The sequence below is a fragment of the Centroberyx affinis genome, unplaced genomic scaffold (genome assembly GCF_046629955.1).
Source record: "Centroberyx affinis isolate AG114_WGS23_722 - 3 ecotype Tasmania unplaced genomic scaffold, CSIRO-AGI_Caff_v1 ptg002038l_1, whole genome shotgun sequence".
Classification (NCBI taxonomy): domain Eukaryota; kingdom Metazoa; phylum Chordata; class Actinopteri; order Beryciformes; family Berycidae; genus Centroberyx; species Centroberyx affinis.
The window spans coordinates 1-17,837 of NW_027280374.1; the positions used below are offsets into that span (position 1 = coordinate 1).

At 42.4% G+C, this 17,837-nt stretch overlaps 1 protein-coding gene across 1 annotated transcript; it reads left to right on the forward strand.

Moving 5' to 3' along the window:
- Positions 1 to 424: 424 nt before the first annotated feature.
- On the forward strand, positions 425 to 16,709 carry LOC139654100 (suppressor of tumorigenicity 7 protein homolog; the record flags this gene model as incomplete). The annotated part of the gene is given in 10 exon segments (XM_071531135.1): positions 425 to 579; positions 1,660 to 1,702; positions 1,704 to 1,755; positions 2,859 to 2,973; positions 3,997 to 4,069; positions 5,501 to 5,603; positions 7,086 to 7,236; positions 7,542 to 7,634; positions 10,398 to 10,540; positions 14,148 to 16,709. Coding segments are annotated over 10 exon segments (1,024 nt in total), but the record flags the coding sequence as incomplete, so codon positions are not given.
- Positions 16,710 to 17,837: the final 1,128 nt, after the last annotated feature.

Consider the following 17,837-nt stretch of genomic DNA (forward strand, 5'->3'; position numbering starts at 1 on the left):
CTCCTCTCCTCTGCTCCTCTCTTTCCTTCCTATCCTTCTCCTCCCCTCCTATCCTTTCCTCACCTCTTTTCTCACCCCATCTTCCTTTCGTCTCCTTCCCTCCTTTCTCTCTTCTCATCTTTTCTTACTGTCATCGCCTCCTTTCCTCCCTTGTTTTCCTATTCTCTCAACCTCTTCTGTCCTTTCCTATTCTCCCTCTCCTATTCTCCTTTCCTCACCTCTCTTCTATCTTCTCCTCCCCCCTTTCTCTCTTCTCATCTTTTCTTACTGTCATCACCTCCTTTCCTCCCTTGTTTTCCTATTCTCTCAACCTCTTCTCTCCTCTCCTTTCCTCTTCTCCTCCTCCCCTCTTTTCCTACCCCTTGCTCCTCTCTTCCTCTGCCTCTCTTCCTCCCCTCCTCCTCCTCCTCCTCCTCTCCTCCAGTTGTGCGACAGCGTACATCCTGCTGGCGGAGGAGGAGGCCACCACCATCATGGAGGCTGAGCGTTTGTTTAAACAGGCACTGAAGGCCGGAGAGAGCTGCTACCGCCGCAGCCAGCAGCTCCAGCACCACGGTACACAGTATGAAGCCCAGCACAGTGAGTACACACACACACACACACACACACACACACGCACACGCTAAGAACACTTCACCATGTCAACAATAAAATACAATAGCCTCAGCCTCCCATACACTTACATCCAAGGTAGAGTCGCTCTTGTTGTCTTTGTTGAACACACACTTCCCAAACACTTGAGCCAAACCTTCACCCCACACACACACACACACACACACACACACACACACACGTATAGACACACACGTATAGACACACACATGATGACACTTACAGACACAAAAAGACATGAAAACACATAAACATACACTCATGAAGGTACACACACAGGCACACACATAACACCATGTACAGACACAAAAAGACAAAACATACACACTATAACATGCATGCACACACAAACATACACACATTAAGACACACACACACACACACTCAGAGGTCTGTAGACTGTACAGTAGGTCAACACTGAACATTTCAGATGATGCAGTCACCCTTTGGGCCAATTGGTAACAAGTTACACAAAAAGCTCAAATTTAAATTTTCAAGTCTGTTATGGAGCAAATACATTTTCTAGGTCCCTTTGCTCTGTCTGGTAGTCTTTTCTTTTTTGAGACATTTGTGGTACACCAGATTGGCTGATTGTACAAATGATGCAGGCACCCTTTGGGCCAATCAGTAAATAGATGAAAAAAGGGAAAAACTGTTTCAAGAAACTCCAAATGGTGTAAAATTGAATATGGTGTGTACACTGATGGTCCTGGAGGCAAATTTGTTAAGCGAAGTTAGCTGGATATGTGTCTCTTTAAGTGGGATATGACTGATTGTTTTCACCTGTGACTATAGCGCCCCCCTTGGGCCAATGAGGGTAATTTTTAAAATGCCAGATTGAAGTAGGCAAATCTATCAATGATCAGCGGTGTCTGAGATATGGAATGTGACACACAGACAGACAGAGACTGATCCATAGTCTGAGCAATTTCATGGGGGGCAACAATTGAGGCTAGATGGCACGTGATTTGTATGTGTCAATTCATACCCTGTTTTGTGTGTGTGTGTGTGTGTGTGTGTGTGTGTGTGTGTGTGTGTGTCCACCAGGAAGGGACACCAACGTCTTGGTGTACATAAAGAGGAGACTGGCCATGCTCCAGAAAGCTCGGCCGCACACGAGAAGCAGTTAAAATGATGAGAGACGTAAGTACACAGCATGCCAGCAGAACACACACACACACACACACACACACACACACACACACACACACACACACACACACACACACACACCTGTTACATACTCTAAAAATTCTAACATGCTAATTTTTGTCTGGTTCTCTCTCTCTCTCCCCCTCTCTCTCTTCATCTACTCTGGTTTGCTGTCTATCTCCTCTTTCTCTCTTATTATATTCTCCTTTTCCTTCTGTTTTCTCTAGCCTGTCTATTCTCTCCATCATCATCTACTGTTTTGCTCTCTCTCTCCTCTTCCCCTCTCTGATCTCTTTAATTCTCCTTTGGAACCAGCCTCCTGCTGTTCCTCCTGTTTTGTCCTCATCTTCTTGTTTACATCTCTCTCTTGTTCCCAGTTCTCCTGTCCCCCCTCTTTCTCTCTCTCTCCCTCTCGCTCTCTCACTCACTCACTCACTCACACACCCCCCCCCCCCCACACACACACACACACACACACTTTTTTCAAACCCACTGACTTTCCTAAAGCTGATATAATATTGTGTATGTACTTCATCAGGATTAAGAAAATTGGGACAAATTTTTACCATTGACACCTGTACATCTGCAATCAACCAACCAATCAGTCAATATATATATATTATAGCACATTTCATACATAACAATGCATTTCACTTCACATAGAGTAAAACAAATGCAATTTAAAATAAATAAATATAAACAAAAGAAAAATAACAGGGCAAAAAGTAAAGTCTAGGTTTGTCTTGAGCTTTTTAAACAAAGCTCAAGCTCTGTGACAATATGAACTGTGTTTCATGTAAATGTTTCATGGGCCTCAGGGTCAAGTAAAACTGTGACATTCACTCAAATTTCCAGGTTTTAACTGGACAGTAGAGATTTTCTGTGTATAAACAGTTTTCTTGCTCCTAGATGCATTTATTAAACAGTGAGGTTGATGGTAAAAATGGATCCACTTGTTGTACTGCAAGGTGTTTTGGATAAAAGGCACATGTTTAAACTGCATAGTGATGACTGACCCGAAGCTGTGTGTGCTAACTGTGTATGTGTCGCCCCCTGTCCGGTATTACATGTAACAACAGTTGTGTGTTTTCCAGTTAATGAAGGAGTTCCCTCTCCTCAGTATGTTCAACATCCATGAGAACCTGCTGGAGTCACTACTAGAGCTCCAGAACTACGCCGACGTCCAGGCCGTTCTGGCCAAGTACGACGGTGAGGGACACACGTGCGCGCGCACACACACACACACACACACACACACACACACACACACACTGTTAAATTTGGGGTATTTCTTTGGCTCTTAGTCAAAGCAACTAAACAGCAACTGAACAGCAAGGGCTTCAGTGTCCTTTGACACTTCATTATTTGTCTGTATGGACACACAAGGATGACTAGGATGACTTGATACTGAAAAGCAGACACACACACACACACACACACACACACACACACACACACACACACACACACACACACACACACACACACACACACACACACACACACACATACACATGTACTCTACACACTAGTGTTGCACATGTCCTGGTACTGAAAAATTATGTTGGTACCTTATTTGAGAAACATACTATACTGCAGTGTTTCCACAGCTGGTTCTCTAGTTGTTTGTGTGTTTTATGTCATATTTACTGTTGTCAGCCGGCATAAAATTCACAAACATAAATCGTTTTAAAAATGTGTATTTTACCAGAAAAACATGGTTATTTATGATTTAAAATATGCTCTTTTTGGACTGGTACTGAAGATAGCATCTTGGCACTAACACACACGTACACACACAAACACACACATCTCTCAGTTAAATAATATGCAGACATTCATTTTTTTAATTTAGACTTTTTAAATTTAGACTGCATGTACAGTATAAAGGTGTTTGCATAACACACGAACACAAGCTGCTATCTGTTTATTCATCCATGTTGATGCTATTTGAAATGTCACAGCTTGTAGTCTTGGTGTTATATTTTCACTCCGGTGAAATCAGGCAGATAGACATAACTATTAGATAACTGAAAAATTATCCACAACTCGGCCAGCAAGCTGACACCCCCAAAGCTACGAAACCCAAACTTCAGCACCCCCTCCCACACACACACACACACACACACCTTTCTATCTCCTATGACTGTAATTACAAACTTGCGGTTCGTTCACTAAACATCCCCCCTCCCCCCTCTGTCCTCCTCTGTCTGCTTTGTGTCTCCTCAACAGATATTAGCTTACCCAAATCCGCAACAATATGCTACACAGCAGCCTTGCTCAAAGCCAGGGCGGTATCGGACAAGTGAGTATCGCTTTTCATCTGCTACAATGCTTACCGGGGGCCTGGCATACCTGCTGTTTAAAATAGACGTGAAAATAGCCTGGGGGTTGTATTTTGTGCGTATGAGAGAATGGGGCTGAGCGATGGTGTTGTATCAGCGGGTTAGGAGTAATTGTGCTCTTTGTGAACGGGGCTCCCTAGAGGGTTTATGAGTGTTATTGTGAGAAGTGTCTGTTTATGTCTGTCGGCGGTGTGTGTGTGGTTATTTATGACCGCCGAAACAAACATACATCCACGCTGTTGATACACAGATATTACCTTAGAAATGATCAAGTCTCTTACCCTTTCGTTTTCACTCACTGTCACTTATACTAGGGCTGGGCGATATGGACAAAATCAAATATCACAATATTTTTGACCAAATACCTCGATATCGATATTGCGACAATATTGTAGGGATGACTATTGGTGCTTTCACAAAATATTTACACAATGAGATTTTTGATAAATAATCATCAGTAATGTGGATATAATGACTAAGTGGGTAAAAGCAAATAATAGAACAGCTAGAACAGTCTGGTAAGTTCAGAAAATGACATCACTTTACTGTAATGCAGCCTTTAAAACCAGGAAAAGAAAACACTTATGCCATATCACGATATTACGATATCCAAAATCTAAGACGATAACTAGTCTCATATCACAATATCGATATAATATCGATATATTGCCCAGCCCTAACTTATACACACACACACACACACACACACACACAGTCTTGTATTACTATGCTTATGAGTATCTGCTGTTGACTATTTTTCCTCTATAAGCCTTTACCCTTCACCAGTACATGCTTTACCTCAAAGGAAAATCCACCCTAAAACAGTTTAACACAGCTATTGCTCTGGCTATTGCTCTGGCCCTCGCAAGTATAGTAATACAAGTATACTCAGACACACACTTGTTGTATTTCTGTGCATCACACACACACACACACACACACACACACACACACACACACACACACACACACAGTCTTGTATTACTATGCTTGTGAGTATCTGCTGTTGACTATTTTTCCTCTATAAGCCTTTACCCTTCACCAGTACATGCTTTACCTCAAAGGAAAATCCACCCTAAAACAGTTTAACACTTGTTTAAAAAAACAGCTATTGGTGATGTACCTCCTGCTCTGGCCCTCAGTATACTCAGACACACACTTGTTGTATTTCTGAGCAACACACACACACACACACACACACACACTCCCATTCCATTTTAGGCAGTGATGACTGAGCAGGTATGGCTTCAGTTTCTTTGTGCAGCGTGATGGAAGTTTGAGTGGTGTGGTTTCAAAATCGCTTTAATCACCAAGTGACACGCAATGCTGAGTCAGACCTGAGACTGACCTGAGACTTACGTGTGTGTGTGTGTGTGTGTGTGTGTGTGCAGGTTCTCTCCAGAGGCAGCGTCCAGGCGAGGGCTGAGTACAGCAGAGATGAACGCAGTAGAAGCCATCCACAGAGCGGTGGAGTTCAACCCCCACGTCCCCAAAGTAAGACTCACAGGCCGGGTTTCCACCAGCCGCTAGAGGGGCTTCTGGTGCCTCCAGCCTCCCTCTGGTGTCATTATGGACTCATCCTCCTCCACCAGCTGCTTTTTTTTTGGGGGGCACTTTCACCTCTACTGGACAGATGAAAGTAGAGAGAGATAGGAAAGACTGGGAGAGAGAGGGGGGGGGGGGATGACGTGACAAAGATCCGAAAGATCCTCCACTGGGACGCCCCCAGTTCAGTCATCAGTAAAGTCACACAAAACCTAAACCTAGCATGGGCAAACTTTTAACAAAATAAGGAACAATCTGGCTCAGTGGAAAGTAGAACAACACTGAAACATCTCAACAAGCGTCCAGCTGTTCCTTCAAGTGAGGAAGAAGGAAGGCCGAGCCAAAAGAGAAGTGACAGAAGCCGAACTGTCCTCACTGCCAACATGATTGCTAAAGATATGCAACTGATCATACTGCAGGGAGCAGAAAGTGATGTGATTTTTTTTTTTCATCCTTTGTAAATTGTGGCACACATCAAATATCTAAATATTTGCTCAGACCGCGCAGTGAAAAATCGACCATCGCTTGTGTTATTCTCTGTGTTTACTGGAAGCAGAAAATGCTGTAATGCAGCATGTAACACACCACCAATACATGTGCGAAATCTATGTGCATTAACCCAATGGCTCTCAACCTGGGGTCCGGGGACCACCAGGGGTCCTTGAGGGGGTTCCAGGGGGTCCCCAGCAAATTGATGAATTGTTAACTTCACCATTATTTCATTTACAAGAAGTTAACACAATTAGACAATGTAGAAGAATTATTATTTTGATCATACTTTCACTGTTATCTCTCCTCCTACAATACATATAGTCATGGAATTCTGGACAAAATCATATCTAACAATAAAAATATTCTCAGATTTGGGTCCAAGAGACAAAATCTCATCAAATGGCGGTCCGTGGCCCTAATGTGGACTAAATTAGGGGTCCTTGATATGAAAAAGGTTGAGAATCACTGCATTAACCGTTACACAGATTATGACCTGACTCTGATTACAATAATGAGACTGAAGCGTTTACATGACATTTGCTGCAGATGCAATACAGTCTTTCCTGGCTCTCTCTACTTTCAACTGTCTAATGAAGCCAAAAAATGCCCAAAAATCTGGTTAAAATCAGATTATTAGTACCCAATTAGAACAGTTTGTTTTCAGATACTGTTCGAGTCTCTCTTGGCTCGACTAAGATGCCTGACTGATCTGTGTTACCTGGAATTAAGTTTCATTTGCTGTTTGTGTGAAATCCAGAGACTAAACCTTCTTCATCTCCTTTTCTCCCTCTCTCTCCGTTCTCTTTTTGTCTCTCTATCTGTCTCTCTCTCTTTTTTCTCTGTATCTCCCACTATCTCCCCCCATCCCTTTCTCTCTCTCCCTTTCTCTCTCCTCCTCTCTCTCTCTATGAATCCCCCCCACCTCCCTCCTCCCATCAGTATCTGTTGGAGATGAAGAGTCTGATTCTTCCTCCAGAACACATCCTGAAGCGAGGCGACAGCGAGGCCATCGCCTACGCCTTCTTCCACCTGCAGCACTGGAAGAGGGTGGAGGGGGCGCTCAACCTGCTGCACTGCACCTGGGAGGGCAGTGAGTACACACACACACACACACACACACACACACACACACACACACACACACACACTTGGCATTAGGTAGCGTTCAAGAGTTTGATTCCAAATTAAAATATCCACCACTTTAATAACGTGACTCTTACTAAATGAAAATAAAACTCACTTTTGAATAATATTGAAGTTATCAGCTGCCTGGAGCTGTTTATTAAAATCAGTAACAACATCAAAGAAGTTTGTCTTGATCATGTAAACTAAGTACTGTGTGTGTGTGTGTGTGTGTGTGTGTGTGTGTGTGTGTGTGTGTGTGTGTGTGTGTAGCATTCAGAATGATCCCGTACCCTCTGGAGAAGGGTCATCTGTTCTACCCCTACCCCATCTGCACAGAGACCGCCGACAGAGAGCTGCTACCCAGTAAGAGACGCCCTGACACACACACATACGCACACACACACACACACACACACACACATACTGTACATAGACATACATGCACATTTATGCCAGTCCCTCCAGGACTTTGCAAAGGTTTTTTGTGGTTATTGTAACCAACATTTTGCAAAATTCTGGGTTTTCAAAAAATCCATAAATAAATAAAATATTATTACAGACTTGTAAAGTGTTTTTTGCAGTAAAACTGCAATAATTGATAATAATCATTTTCTGGGCTCAAAGATACAACAAAGGAAAATACTGTGCTTGGATTTGAATAAATAAACCTTCAATTCAGCATCAGCACAGAAAACACCAAATAAAATCAGTACATCTGAATACATTTCATGATTATAAGATTGTGTAGATTCATTTAAAAAGTTCCCATTCCTGTTTGAAGTGACATCGTCTTCCTCTGACTGACAGGATGCAGAGCAAAGGTTCGGGGTAAATGGGAACTGTTGTAATGCAGGTTAAATGAAAAATGCAAAAATGTGCACTCAACCTCTTCCACCTGTAGACTGAATAAAATTACAACCATTATTATTATAAATATTATTATTATTCCACCTGTTGGGAGACTAAAACTCCTACTCACTGAATCCTCCTCCATCGCCTCCGCTGTAAAGCTCCACTGCTGAGTCATGAGGTTTTGCAGGCAGTAGACAGTGTGTTGACGTTGGTTTGATTTTATCCATTTTCAGCAACAAGTGTGTGATGATTGTCCACAATCACATGCAAAGTGTTGATTTGACCATTTTCATGCAGAGAAATGGCAGTCATTTTAAAAGCTCTCGCAAATATTGTGGGGTTTGATTGAATTGTCAGTAATTGTTGCGATCTCAAAATCCCAGATTCCTGGAGGGAGAGCAGAGCGTTTGTGTGTGGATGTAGAGTGTGTGTGTGTGTGAGTGAGTGTGTGTGTGTGTGTGTCGTCCCACTGTCTGCTCAGCAGCTTATCTGTCCTCACACACAAACCTTCACTTGATTAAGTTGGCTTCCAGCCACCTGCAGCAGCATACTGGCACTGTGTGTGTGTGTGTGTGTGTGTAGGCTTCAGGGTGCATATATGTTTGTGTGTGTGTGTAGGCTTCAGGGTGCTTTTTTTTTTTGTGTTTGTGTGTGTGTGTAGGCTTCAGGGTGTGTATATATGTTTGTGTGTGTGTGTGTATAGGCCTCAGGGTGTATATACGTTTGTGTGTGTGTTAGGCTTCAGGGTGTATATATGTTTGTGTGTGTGTGTGTGTGTGTGTGTGTGTGTGTGTGTAGGCTTCAGGGTGTATATACAGTGTGTGTGTGTAATCCTTTTCCAGCAGTGTTTTAATTGACTGTCTGTCTGAAAATGATTTGACTCTTTCCTGAAACATTTTGCAACAGTTTATTCATCAATGAAGAAGAGAATTGTTATTTACGTATTTCTGAAACGACACAAATGGGGTTTAAGACACCAAAGCTGCAGTAGTGTGTTTTTGTTTTTTTTTCCATGACAGGAGCAATATGGCTCACATACATTTCATATATGGGAGAGCCTGTTCACTATAGAGAGCTGTCTGTGTGTAGTAACCTGATCAGACATGCCTGTGTGACAGCCTGCTGTTTACATACGACCTTCACACAGCAGCTTAAACCCCTTTACTCAGCAGGGGAACAGTTTACATGTTGAGGTTGCATGTAAACTAGGCCTGCCTCTAGTTTATTTAAAGTTTTTATTCCCTGCTGATTATTAGGCTTTTTTTGAGTATATGTAATCAGAAAACACTGAAATGAGACATAAAATACCTGTAAGCAGGGTGGGGAATGATCACCAATCATCGTTTACTTTTTTCCCCCCTATTGTACAGATCATAGTTGGCTGGTAGTAAAACTGGCTGGTCAACTTTGGGATCCATTTTTTTGTGTCTGGTGGATAGAGCTGAAAAATTAATCGGAAAAAAAAATTGCGATATGAACTTACACAATTTCCAAATCACAGAGGTTGCAGTTAATTGCTTAAGAGAGAGTTTAGTCCAAAATGGATCTCTGAACAAGGTGTTTTAGAGCTGCAGGTGATCTTTGGTCCATGAATCAAATACAGTATTGGTGAAAACCTTTCATCACACTCAAACTCAGTAAATCCTGCACACTGACATCTTTTTTTTTTTTTTTTTTTTTACAAAATCACTTTTCTTCTTAACATGTTCTAAAAAATTCATGACATCATCATAATCACAGTTAGATTTTTTTTGTCAATATCGTTCAGTGGATGAATAAGTTATTTTCTTGTCCTGTATGCAGGACTCTGAAGGGTCAGAGGTCAGGCTACTTTAAATTCAGGAGGTAGATTTTCTTCCAAAATGTGAAAATATTCTCCTATGAAAACATTATTATGACCAGTAAAGTAGGAATAGTACCTGACAGGGCGTTATTCACTGTGACTATGGGTACTATGGAGAGTGCCCATAATCATAGTAAACTGTCATCTAGAGTATTTTGGCTTATATAAACAGATACAAACTGTCTCCAAAGTAGATTCCATAAATGAAAATAAATTTTAAAAAACGGGAGAAAAGGAGAAGAATCATTAACCAGCTCTGTGGACAGCACAAGAGTTGACAAAGCAACCAGCGAAGGACATTTTGAAATGTATGTGGTTTAAAATATTTTGCACTAAACTAAAACTCTTTTTGTGTGTGTGTGTGTGTGTGTGTGTGTGTGTGTGTGTGTGTGTGTGTGTGTGCGCGTGTCCGTCCCTGTCCCACGTGGAAGCAGTGTTTCACGAGGTGTCGGTCTACCCGAAGAAGGAGCTGCCCTTCTTCATCCTGTTCACGGCCGGTCTCTGCTCCTTCACCGCCATGCTGGCTCTGCTCACACACCAGTTCCCCGAACTCATGGGAGTCTTCGCTAAAGCTGTGAGTACACACACGCACACACACACACACACACACACACAGACACAGACACACACACACACTCCCTGAGCTGAAGGAGTCTTTCCTAAAGCTGTGAGATAAACAGCTATACATGTGGTAGCACCTGAACACACCAGGGTAACAAATTCACTTTTTCTTTGTTTTCAGAGGGCATTCATTTGATCTTGGTCTCAACTATAAATAATACATTTACATTTTGCGTGTTGGCAAATAAACACTCAATTTGTCCCTCTAGGATTTGTTTTGACTTGTTTCTCACTGCTGGAACCTGTCAGCAGGCCTTCCAGAAGACTCTCTGTCCCCCGCCGGTCTGTCTTCTAGCCCTCAAATGTTGAGTTTTTCACCAAATTGGATTTTCTATGTTTTGTTGCTGCAGGTCAGCTTTTTGTTCTGCTGGCTGCGTGGTGCCAGCAGTTTCTACCGCTTCAAGCTGTTGTTTTCTGATTTAAAAAAAACAAAAACGTTCCAGTTTTCTCCTCCAGAACACACTGGAAAGAAACCCCCGGCCACAGGCTCCCATCACTCACCTACTGTGGCCCACAGGGGACAGTAGTCATGTTTACATGTGAACATTTGACAAGTCAACAAATAAAATGTGAGCTGGGTGAAATGCAACATGGGTATTTCCTTATTTTGAGGCTTTTATGCCATACACATTCACCCAGAAGAGACTGTAGATGAATACAGACATAGCTCTCTCTCTGGACCCTCCAGGTGCTTCACCTTCATCTTATCACTGTTTGACTCCAGCTGTTCTGTGTGTTTATCAGATTCTGTCACATCTGTTTTCCACAACCAGCACTATTGGTTGAAACGTTGTTGAAGAGAAAACTCAAAAGCCATCTCTTCTAGAATCTTCCACTGAATGAATTTCCCCTCTACTGGCTGTGCCTAATTTTTGGTGATTTAGGAAATGACGCTTCTGCTGTTGCACTAACTGCAAGAGCATCAGCTACACTAACTGCAGCTGTAAGAGCCACATCATCAGGATGGGTCAGACCCAGTCTGTCTTCACAGGCCCTGAACTGCTCTAACAATCTGACTATATGTAGAAACTGATGATCTGCTGTAATAGCTTCTGTATAATGTGATAACTTGTCAAAATGTAATAACATGTCCCTCTATATAATTTGAACATGTAATAAAACTGCTAATGTAATATATTGCTGGATAATGTAATAACATCACATTATTACATTAACCAGTGACTATCACTTCACTCAACATGCTTTTTTACATTATTAGTCAATATCACATCAGTTAAAAATGTATTATATTATGCAACAATGTATTACATGTTAAACCTATATATAACCTGTATATATTATTACATTTTGACAAGTTACTACATTATCTAGCAGCTGTTATATTATCAGTTCCTACAGAAAACAGTGTAAAGTCTTGTGTGAACTTAGTGAAATGGTTCATTTCCTCCCCGAGTCCCAATACAAACCGGGCAGAGAAGCCACGTCCCGCCACAGACCGTCCCGCCACACTCCGTCCCACCTCCATAGCAGCCACCGGAGGGCGCTCTCCAAACCACCCCCCTCTCCCTCCCCCCTCCCTCCCTCCCCGCGGCGCTCTGCCACGCCCCTGGAATGTGGGTGAGCTCATCTCTCTCCCCCTGATGTGACACTATCAGCAGATACCATCTCCCTGCTGCGGGGGGGCGAGGAGCACCGGGCCGGGGTGTTTTGGTTGGAGCACTGGAGCGCTGCAGAGAGCTGTTGGCACACACACACACACACACACACATACACACACACACACACACACACACACACACTTTCTCACTCTATCTCCATTGCAACAGTGAAGACAGGCCCATGCTCTCTAGGCGGCTCTACATTCATACTGTAGGTATTCAGCTGACTCTCTCATCCAGAGAGACTTAGAGATAATGTGACTATCTCCAATAAGGCAACAGTCTGATTAAGATGTTTATATGATTCCATAATTTGACAGCTAACCATAATAATCCCGTTTACATGAGTGAAGTACTTATTTTAATTATCTAGTGAAAAATGTGCGAATTTGAGTTTTGTTGCTAAAGAAATATCTTGTTTCCTGTCCTGTCAAATTTGAACAAAACGTTGACAGTCATGATTCTGCATTATCCATTCAAAGTAAACTGTAACAAGCCTTTTGGAAGTAGGTGAGATTTTCGACTGACTGAGACTTTACAGTTGATGTCTGTCATGATATTCACGTCTTGCAACACACGTAACTCCAAAAGTGTGTAGCTCCTGCCGCCCGCCATCTTGGTCCAGCTCAGTCCAGACTGCACTTCCCTTCATAACACCATGAGCTGTGCAACTTGACCACAGTTCAAGAAATGCAGTTAAGGTGTTTTACATGTCTGGAGTCTATTAATGCAAATTAAATCTGATCACTTCACATACAGTATGTTACTGTGATGTTACTGCGATTATTTACTTCAAACTAAGATCATAATCACACTAATATAATCAGAGTATGGTGCATGCTCTGCCTCACTCACATTATTTCCTTAATCACAGTTTTTAATGTACATGTAAACGCAGCCACTCATTGGCTGTTGCAGGGATCAAGCTTGTGTTCTTCAGGTTACGGGACGCAGCGGCCCACCCTGCCTGCCGCCCGCCTGCTTCAGATACATGGGACACACACACACTTCCCTCCTTTGAAGTCCTGTTTGAAGTTGGAGGAGAGATGTGTGATAGGATGAGGCAGAAGTCAGCAATAACACTTCAGCAGACTCCTCTCTGTCCTCTAACCCTGCCCGGGCTTTTATCTGCCATCTGACAGAGTGGAAACCTCCATGACCTGCCGTCGCTCTGGAGGAGCCCCTATCCCCCCCGCTCCCACACACAACCCCCCCCACCCCCCCGCTGCCTGTTGCCAAAACAGCGACCCGAGGACGAGGCCTGACAGCCTGCTGTACTCACAGGCTCGGCTCCTACAGTCAGGGACAAACTGGAAATGTATATGGAATGGAAAAATGTGTGTTTCCTATTCCTGGAAAAAATAATGATGAATATGATGCAGTGGCCTGAATGGTTTAGAGATTCTGTGGAAATGAATTGTTTATTTAGAGGAAAGATGTGGGAGGCAGGGTCGCACAAACATTTGTTTATAATCCTGTAAAATGATTTCAGTCTCCAGAATTAATCCTAGAACATTAGCATTTGATTGTTGATATAAGATGCAGTAAAATAATTTTATTTCTCAAATCACCCACTAAGGTAGGACTAACAACTCATCACATCTAGTAAAATGATCAGGATTATCATGTTACCCATAATGCTGCAGGCCTCATGGGACGTTCAGGTTCAAACCAGCTAATTAAACATTGGAACAAAGACAGCAGCCAACATCGGTCATGGAAACGTTGCTGCGCTGCATGTCATGAACAGTCATGGAAAAGTCATGGGATTTGGTTTGGAAAACTGTAGAACACGGGAACACGTCAGTGGAAAACCAACCAGATCACAGAGATTGTTCTGTTTGAAGAGCGACAGTAAAGAATACAGTGAGCAGGACTGGATGGCAGCTGTGTGTGTGTGACTGTTTTTCTAATGCTCTCTCTCTCTCTCTGTCTCTCCAGTTCCTCAGCACGCTGTTTGCTCCTCTGAACTTCATCATGGAGAAGGTGGAGAGCATCCTGCCATCCAGCCTCTGGCACCAACTCACCCGCATCTAACCAGACCGGACCAGGACCAGGAGCAGGAGCAGGAGCAGGACCAGAGGCGGACCTCCATCCAGACAGAAACCGCTGAACTGAAACCCGGACCGCTGCGTTAGACCGGACTGACACACCTTTGTGCCAAGCTCACCGAGTTCAAACCAAACCTGCCGGACAGAGAGGAGACGGCTGGTGGAGGAGAGGAGAGGAGGGGAGGAGGCAGAAGAAGAAGAAGGAAAAAAAAAGGCAAAACAATGGAATTCGGAATTGGTTTTGACTTTATTTGATATGTTTGCATTTTTGGGTTTTCAATCATGTAAAGCCGTTTTTTGTTGTACAAAAAGAGGTGATCAATTGCCATCATTAAAAAAGTGAAAAGACAAAAAAATACAATAAAGGACTTTTTGTGTATTGCTGCAAGCCAGCTTCTTCCGCCATTTTGATTGAGACGTGAGATCAGTTTGACTGCACCGCCACTCCAGCAGGCGGCCTCCCGTCACCTGGAGGTCCTGCTCTGTTCTACGGGCCAGTTGGCTGGGGAAGGAGGGAAGGAGGGAAAATGGCCGTGTTGAATTTTGGAATCCAGCAGCCACTATGGCCAGTGGGCAAAACACCTTAGTAGGTCCTTGTGTTTCCATCAGGTTGACTGCTCAGCTGAGCAGAACTTTGCTCCTCCTCTAACTCCTGCCTGTTTTCATCCCCAAACAAAGTCTCAGGGTCCTTTTGGACCTTGGTCTCTTGCATACCTGTAGTACTTGGACCCACAGACAATACTGGCTCCTGAGTCAGCTGTCTTGCTGCTAACAATCCAAATGGGGTTTGTCAAAATATTTCCAAAAAAGCCATTTGTGGCTCCACGGGGAGTTGAGTTTGTACATGAATTAAAATTAGCTTTGATTTCATGACTCAGTTCCTCCACTACACAACTTTCACTAATCAGGAAATCACTGAACTATTTTTCTCTGCCGCAGCACAGACCGCTGTGGGGTGAAAGGCAGTTCCTGGCGGAGTGATCTAGTTCTGGACGGTCAGGTCAGATTGTAAACAGTAGAGTTTGGTAGAAGATCCGCTGAGTGGAAACGGTGCGATGCTGCTGCTTTCCGGGCTGCATCATTTTCACAGACTGGATTTTTGGAGATATTTTGACAAACAGTTTGGACTCATTGTTGCAGCAAGAGGCAACGGAGCTCACTGTTTCAACTGACAGCCGACTGGGAGCCAATATTGTCTATGGATCCAAAAACTACAAGTATGAAGAGACTAAATATATATATCGTAGCTGGATCATAAGGTTTTCAGATGACCCGAGTCCCTCTGTCACTCATCTAACAGCACTAAACAGATGCTTGTGTGAAGAGTCGGTCATGATGCCCTTTTGTTAAAATGTGAAATCTTTTTAAATTCTAGCACTGAGCGGTGAAAACGGGAAAATGGAAACATCCTGGTGTGATCAGGAGGGTGACACATGACATAAAGGGTGACTAAATACTGTCCTGTGATTGGCTCGCACGACAGGGGGAAGTGAAGAGCGTTCATTGCCATTGGTTACAGTTAATGGTTCCATACACTATACATCTAATCTTCTTTTAAATTACATCAGAACATATTTACAGATACAGATAAAGCCCCGTCCGGCTCCACAGGAACCCGCCACACAACTTCTCCATTCAGTTTTTTTTTTGTGTTGGTACGTTGTAGTTGGATGTTGGATGTAGTATGTGATGTATTTTTAATTCGGCTATCTTGGGGAATAATATTGCAATAGATTTTCCGCATGAATCATTCAAATCACTGTACAGAGTTACATTACACATCACATTACTCCGTCCGGACAGGGCTTTAGAATACATTTCAGATAAAACATTTTTACACTCAGGAGTAAATAAATACAATGGAAAGAGAAGAAATGATTCAGGATTTACACCTTCGGACCACACAGGAGGACGGGATCCTTTACGAGCTTCATCAGCCAACATGCTGAGTAGCTGGAATAGTGAAAAGTTTACTGTTTTAATTACTTTATTCAAATGTCTATTGACTGAGTTGTGATAGATAAACATCACATCTCATCTCATTCAAATCTCTGTCTAGGCTGCTGTCTTCATCATGTCTAACTTCCAGACTTGAGGAGCTGTTGTTTGTGTGGAAGCTTCAGTCGAGCGACTTCATGAAGCGTCAGTGAGTGTGTTTACATGCAGTTTTCTGAATAAGGTTAAGGTTGGGATAAGCTGTCTACAAAAGTGCTCTTAAAATAGAAGTTACCCAAGAAGAAATATTAGGAAGTTCTTAAAAATTTCCCAAATGTTTTCTTAATATTAGTCATGTTTCTTATGAACTTCTCTTGGTTTCTTCCTTTTCAAATACAATGTAAACAAACAAAGGGGGATTTTCCTCCCAAGCTGCAACCCATAGCATTTCCATCTAAATAATTTGGAACAAATATTTGGGGTTTCTTGATTATCTAGTCTAGGAAAAGACACTGGTTACTGCCTTTTGGATAAAGGCGTATTAAATGTAACCATCTAATTTGCCAGATTCTTTTTATGAGACATGGAAATAAAAATAAGCTAAGCTTAAGGTTTTTCACTGCAACAATTTTAAGACAAGTGGAAGGTTATCTTAAACTTAAGAAAAAATGTAAGAACAAATGAAAGCTTTGCTTTCAAGAATTACATTTCCATGTTTTTGTTTTTTTTCTTAGGAGGGAAAATACAAAGTAAAAAAAAAATACTTAAGAGCCATTTTGATGAATATCAACTTTTCCTAACTTCTTTCTAAGACTAAAGTAAAAAAAACAAGCACTTGTTTTGATTCCAGCTAAAAACAATAATATTAATCTTATTATGGAAAGAGAACTTGCAGACCGATTGCAGTAAAAACACATCAGTAAATGAGCTGCAGTGTTTATGAGCCTCAGTATCCCAGCAGATATTATCTTAAAGCAGCTTTTTATATTCAGGGTTCTCATATTCTCATTTACATGAGCCAACTGTTAACCAGAAAACTGAACCTACAATATGCATTACTGTGCATGTAAAAACACTCACTGAATCATCACCAAGAGCCAAGGAGAAAGCCTCAACCCAGCAGACACTAGATGACTGTCACCAGACGTTTGGAAAGTGGTTACCGTTGGTTACGAGGGAGACAACCAAAAAGGAGAGATTGCAACGTTTTCTCCTCTTCCTCCCTGACAAGACAAAGAACCGATCTCAGTTCTGTGCGGCGGTGGAGAGTTCAGATCATGCTGCTAGCATGGAAGGAAAGATCCAGAAGAAAGAGGTGATAACAGTCTCTTCTTCTTCTTGTCAGTCCTCCAACATTTTGTGACAGACCTCCGTTACCCCGGGAACCGAATATCGCCTCTTACTGGAAACGCACACAAACCTCCCAGTATAATCCAGGAGTGACGTTCCTTTATGAGCAGGCTGCAGATATCGCACGAGCATTTGATCGACTTTTGAAGTGAAATTGGATATATGGAACACGGGACTACGATCTTATCAAGTCGTTTAATAATCTAATATCAAGTGTCAAAACGAGTGCGGAGAAAAAAAATCGGTCAGTGGAATGAGATAGCATCAGTTGTTTCCCATGATAATTGCCTTGTTT